General features: G+C 35.1%; 1 protein-coding gene across 1 annotated transcript; it reads left to right on the forward strand.

Moving 5' to 3' along the window:
• Positions 1-4,152: 4,152 nt before the first annotated feature.
• LOC125851977 (uncharacterized) lies at positions 4,153-5,562 on the forward strand. The gene is made up of 2 exons (XM_049531709.1): positions 4,153-4,835; positions 4,893-5,562. Exons 1-2 carry the CDS (start codon positions 4,153-4,155, stop codon positions 5,560-5,562), a joined length of 1,353 nt encoding a protein of 450 aa, XP_049387666.1.
• Positions 5,563-6,594: the final 1,032 nt, after the last annotated feature.

A 6,594-nucleotide genomic window follows, 5' to 3' on the forward strand; every position in this document is an offset into this window, starting at 1 on the left:
AGTTGTCGGAATTAAGTCGAAACTAAACTAGTTAAAGAGAAAAAGTTGTTAAGTTGTATAAATAAGTTAAAATAAATGTTGTGGGTTAGTGGATGCTTAGTTAGAAATGAATTTGGAGCATCCTGATCACATTTTAGAAGAAGTTAATAGAGAAGAGTTAGATATGCCAACAAATATGGAGGACGATGAGGAGGAAACTTTTGAAGAGGATGAATGGATAGATGAGGAGGAAACTTCCGAAGAAGATGCATGTGAATGGATAGATGATGAAGAAACTTTCGAAGAGGATGAATAACAATTTGTATGTTTAGTTAGTGGATTTTTAGTTATTCATATTTGAGTATAATTTATATTTTAGTAGTTTTAACTTTTGTTTGACATTGTGAAAGACCATTTGGATTAAGCCTTATGTTATGATAACTTTGTTTGATATATTTGTTCGACATTGTGACATTATTTTGTACTACTTTGTTTTAATCTTTATATTTAATTGATATAGATGGTAGATAAAGACAAGGGTAAATCAAAAAAATCCGCTAATCCCAAAAAGAAATATAAGGCCAATGCTATGAGAAGGCCCACTGGGGTCGTGATATCTGATGAGCCCTCTCGAGTTAATATTTCAAAACGAGCCTCAGTTTCAACTACTCACTCAACACACCAGTCACATAATGCCTCTACTCATGTGGCTCCACAATCTGATTATACTATATCTACACCCACTGTGGTACCTAGTTCGGGGTACCAAACTTTGCAGGCTATTCACATCTTGGTCGTGGGTCTACCATACCATCATCTAGTGCTAGTCAGTGCAATACTTTGAATACTATTAGTGGATCAATTGGACTTTCCAATCTTCATCTTGAATCCAATGGCTCGGAGCCTAATACTCCCACCACCCAGCACTCAAATGCACATGGTCCTCAGCCAGGCGATAGAGACAATTTTCGGAGACTCGTCATCGAGCCATTAGGATACAAGTATTATTTAATTATGTTTTATCTTTCATTTATCTATTTATGTTTTAATTGATCGATTATTTTTTGTTTACTCTACTTTGTCAATGAACTCATATTTCAGCTTACGTCCGACAAGGAGAGTGAGAGTGATGAGAATGGTACGTCTGACAAGGAGAGTGAGAGTGATTAGGAGTAGTTGTATCTATTTGACATTTTAGACTTTTATATTTTTGGAATTGTTTAATTTGATCGTATTTTAATTTATTTTGAAGTTGGATGAAGTTTATTTTGAAATACTTTAATGTATATGTTGAAAATATTGTGTTGTTTTGGTTGGATGAAGTTTATTTGGCTTTGGGTTGTTTTGGCATAAATATGCAGGTGGACAACTAAAAATTGCAACAATTAGCTTCCTGTTTTGTAGCAGAAAACCAACCTCCAAAGGTCAGAATTTCAAAATTAAAAAATAAAAATACCAACCTCCAGAGGTCGGAATTTCAACATTACAAAAATAAAAATACCGACATGCAAAGGTCAAAATTTCAACATTACAAAAATAAAAATACCGACCTCTGGAGGTCGAAATTTCAACATTACAAAAATAAAAATATCAACCTCCGGAGGTCGGAATTTCAACATTACAAAAATAAAAATACCGACCTCCGGAGGTCGGAATTTCAACATTACAAAAATAACATTACCGACCTCCGGAGGTCGAAATTTCAACATTATAAAAATAAAAATACCAACCTCCGGAGGTCGGAATTTCAACATTACAAACATAAAAATATCGACCTCCGGAGGTCGGAATTTTACAAATACAGAAATAAAAATACCGACCTCCGGAGGTCAGAATATCAACATTACCAAAAATAAAAATACCGACCTCCGGAGGTCGGAATTTCAACATTACAAAAATAAAATTACCGACCTCCAGAGGTCAGAATTTTAAAAATACAAAAATAAAAATACCGACCTCCGGAGGTCGGAATCTTAAAAATACAAAATAAAAATACTGACCTCCGGAGGTCAGAATTTCAACATTACAAAAATAAAAATACCGACCTCCGGATGTCGGTATTCCAATTTTGACCTCAGGAAGTCGGAAATAATAATATATGAATTTTCTGACATAAAATAAAAACTGACCTCTAGAGGTCAGTAAATACCGACCTCCAGAGGTCGGTATTGAATAGCGACCAAGCTTTTTCCGACCTAAGTTGGGATGTCGGTTTTAGGTCGGTATTTCAAGGAATACCGACCTCCGAAGGTCGGTATTTGTAGGTCGGTATTCACTGTTTTTTTAGTAGTGAAGCCATCACCAACAAGTTGTACCAAAAGGGGGGAAATAAAACATTTTTACCCCGTATTCGTCTTCTTAGTCTTCTTCTGCTTTGTTCTTGCTCTCTTCTTGCTTGGTTGTTTGCCTTTCTTCTTCCCGTTCTCTTCATCTTCTTCTTTTCGTACATTGTTGGTCTTGATTGCTAGTCCTTGAGCTTTATTCTTCTTCTTTTCATCTTCTTGAATCAGATTTAGCTAATCTAATCAGTGGACCATATTTTGTTCTGTATCAATTGGAATTACTTCAAAAGTGATTGGGTTCACACACCATTGTTTTGGTAAGTAAAATTAACAATTCTTTGACATCATCTGGGTAGCCGCAATTTTTTCAATAATTTGCATTCGTGTTTCCAACAGATGGATATATATGTTGCAACATATGACTTATACATTTTGTCACAACATGTGATTTATGTTTCGCAACAGAATAGTTATATGTAGCAACATATGACTTATATTTCGCAACAGGATAGCCATATGTTGCTACATATTACTTACACATGTTGTCACATGTGATTTGTTTGTCACAAGATAACAGTTATATATAGCAACATATGACTTACATGTCGCCACATAATAGTCATATGTTGTAACATATGACTTACATGTCGCCACAAAATAGTCATATGTTGCAACATATAACTTAAACATTTTGTCACAACATGTGATTTATGTTTCGCAACAAAATAGTTATATGTAACAACATATGATCTACATTTCGCAACAGAATAGCCATATGTTGCGACATATAACTTACATATGCTGCCACATGTGATTTATTTGTCACAATATATCAGTTATATGTAGCAACATATGACTTACATGTCGCCACAGAATAGTCATATGTTTCAACACATCACTTACACATTTCTTCATTAGTACTAATTGTTTTTTTAATTAATTTCTTCAGGTACAATAAATGAAAGGATTACTTGTAGGGATTGATTGTCGTGGTGAATGGGTCGAGAAGTAAAATCGATACATTTGGTGTTGGAAGGATGGTAAGAAACGAGGAAGGTCGATAGGAATGACTGTCGAAAGAAATATTTTGTATGATGATTTTGTGAATTTAGTCATGCAAAAATGTGGATACAATTGTCAACTAAAAGATCTTGTCATGAGTTACATTCCCTATTTTTTTCATAATGAGAAGGTCTTACCTTTTAAAATAACTGATTAGTCTAGTTTGATTGTTTATTTGGGAGGAGCAAAGAGACCTCCCATATTAAGAGTCTATGTGGATGAAAATCATATCGAGGAGGATCACAATCTAGAAGAAGACCAACAAGATATGTTAAATGATGAATTTGATGATGTGGACATGAATAATCACGATGCTGAAATTGGAAAAGATGAAGTGCCGAACTTTGAGAGCATCAATCCTCCTACACCTATTGTTGGCAGCAACATTCCATGTTCATCTCAATCATCACATGTGAATAATGTTCGAGATGATGAAACCGATTTTTATAAGGGAATGACATTCAAGAACAAGGAAGAACTGGCAAATTCATTGAAAATTGCTTGCTTGAAAAAGGATTTTAGAATGAAAAAGGTGATCAATTCTCGTAATGTGTTTTCTTTTAAATGTTCATAGCCGGAGTGCAATTAGTGGCTGAGGGCTGTGAAATTTACAAATAGCGACAAGTTTGTCATTAGAATCTATGAAAAGTACCATATGTGTGGTTCAAAGCATCTTACAAGACATAATCCCCATGCCACAGCAAAAGTCATAGGTAAGTACTTTGAAAATAAGTTTTCCAATGGTAAAGGCCCATCCACAAGAGACATGTCAAATCAACTCCACACATAATTGGGTTGTAAGGTAAGATATTGGAAGATTTATAAGGACATGGAGCATGAGAAGTCTAACTTTAGGGGAACACATGAGCACATATATGCAGTGCTTAATGCGTACCGTTATATGCTTGAAGTTGCAAATCCAGGAAGCAAGACGACATTGTCGCTCGATGAAAATTGGAGGTTCAAGTACTTCTTTGTATCATATGCCGCTTGGATAACTGGTTTTCAAGAAATGAGAAAAATAATAGCCGTTGATGGGACATTCCTGAGGAGCAAGTATGAAGGAGTTTTGCTATCAACGGTGGAACAAGATGCTGAGAATCATATATTTCCAGTGGCTTTCTGTGTTGTGGACAAGGAATGTGATGCCTCCTATGAATATTTTTTAAAACATATGAAAAGCTTTGTAGATGATACTGATGAGTTGTGCATTATTTCTGATAGGCATCCAAGTATTCGAAATATGGTTTCAACTATCTACCCCGCATCTCATTATGGTTGTTGCATGAGACACATTGGGAAAAATATTCGAGATAACTTTCACAATGCAAAGGTAGTGACCCATTTTTATAAAGCAGCAAAGGCGTATGATAGATGTGAGTTCAATGACCATTTCAATCAAATTGGAGATTTGGTATCAAAGGCGGCTGAAACTCTTGAACGTATTAGATTCCGCACATGGAGCAGGGCATTTTGCCCGAAAAATAGGAACATTATTGTCTATACCATATCGTTTGAGTTTATTGTAATTTTATGTGTTTTGATTGATTTTTATTTTTTGTTGTGTAGATATAACATTATGACGTCAAACATCACGGAGTCTGTGAATTCTATGTTTGATGATGAAAGAGAATTTTCCATTGTCGCTCTATTTGATGAAATAAATAGGAGATTTGTATTTTTATTTCACCAGAGGCGTATGGAGCTGGTGAACTCTGCAAATAGATTTGTTCCTTCAATTGAAAAAGACATATCGAAGTATGTCAACGCGGGCAACAAGTTGTTGGCTCATCAAATCGCTAACTACAAGTCCAGTGTCACTGGTCATGGTGATGTTGCTACGGTGGATCTACAAAGAAAAATTTGTACTTGTAGAATTTTTGACTTGGACAAAATATCTTGTCCACATGCCATGGCAGCGCTTCGAGCCCAATATGGTGTCGATTTTGGAAATCAAATTTATGAGTACTCCTCCCCATATTATTCAGTGGAAAAATACATAATGGCATATTGTGAGAAAATTCACCTAGTGCCATTTGAAGATTCTTGGATTGTCCCTTTGGATGTCATAGAGAGAGCAACACCTCCTCCATATGTTGATCCAAGCAAACCTAGAAGAAGGAGATATAAGAGACGGCGTGGAGTTGGTGAATCATTTCCAACAAGAAAAAACAAGTGTTTTGTATGTAGGGACTTTAGTGACAAAAGAACTACATGCCCAAATCGAAATGCTCCATAAGTGTTGTTGAATTTTAATGAAAGTTCTTTTTTATTTGAGGATGATGTTCCTTATTTTTTTTATCTTAATTTGAATCAACTTATGTTTTGTTATATATATAAAATGTGTGATTTATTTAATTATGTGTTGCTACTTATAATAGAATATTGCATATGTTTCAATATATGTCAATTATGTGTTAGATTTTACAACAAAATATTGTATATGTTCCAACATATGTCAATTATGTGTTACATGTACTACAAAATAACGCATCTATTCCAGCATACATTAATTATGTGTTATATATTACAACATAATATTGCATATACACCAACATATGTCAATTATGTGTTACAAGTACCACAAAAAATGCATATGTTCCAACATATTTCTACTAAATAATTACGTGTAAGGTGTGTGAACCATCAATCAATCATTACTGTCATTGGAACAACTTTCAAAAGAAAAATTAATTACAACTCTTCATATTTTACCCTTTTTTCAAAAAAATAATAAGTACTTTCATTTGAAAAGTCAAAAGTTGTCTCTTCTTATCACGACCCAAGCCTAGGGCCTAGACGTGACCGGCGAATGGGGAACCCCAAACAAGCCTCATAGCGTATCATTACACATCATTGGTCGCGGAAGCAATTAAAATGACCATAAGCGATAAGCATAATCAAGGGGGAAATCGGGACTAAGGGAGCAAGAGAAAAAAAAAGGAATGATACATAAATACCATAGATGAGTCAAGCTCAAGCATAATACACAACTTGTCCAACACCACCTCTAAACATGGGTACATAGCGGGGGCCAGGACAAACTACCGGGCTCACCCTCATAGTCAAAATAAAACTAAAAAGGAAAAGTCTTATACATAGCAAAAGATCATAAGCAACGTCCCCAGAATGGAGGACTCACCAATAACCTCGATAGAAAATCGTATTAGCCACGCGGAGGAGGATGGTCAAGCGGTGCTCAGGTCCCTACATGGTGACATCATGTAGGCATAGAGTATGCATTAGTACGTTTGAATGTACTAAGTATATG

Source organism: Solanum stenotomum, unplaced genomic scaffold, assembly GCF_019186545.1.
Source record: "Solanum stenotomum isolate F172 unplaced genomic scaffold, ASM1918654v1 scaffold31287, whole genome shotgun sequence".
Classification (NCBI taxonomy): domain Eukaryota; kingdom Viridiplantae; phylum Streptophyta; class Magnoliopsida; order Solanales; family Solanaceae; genus Solanum; species Solanum stenotomum.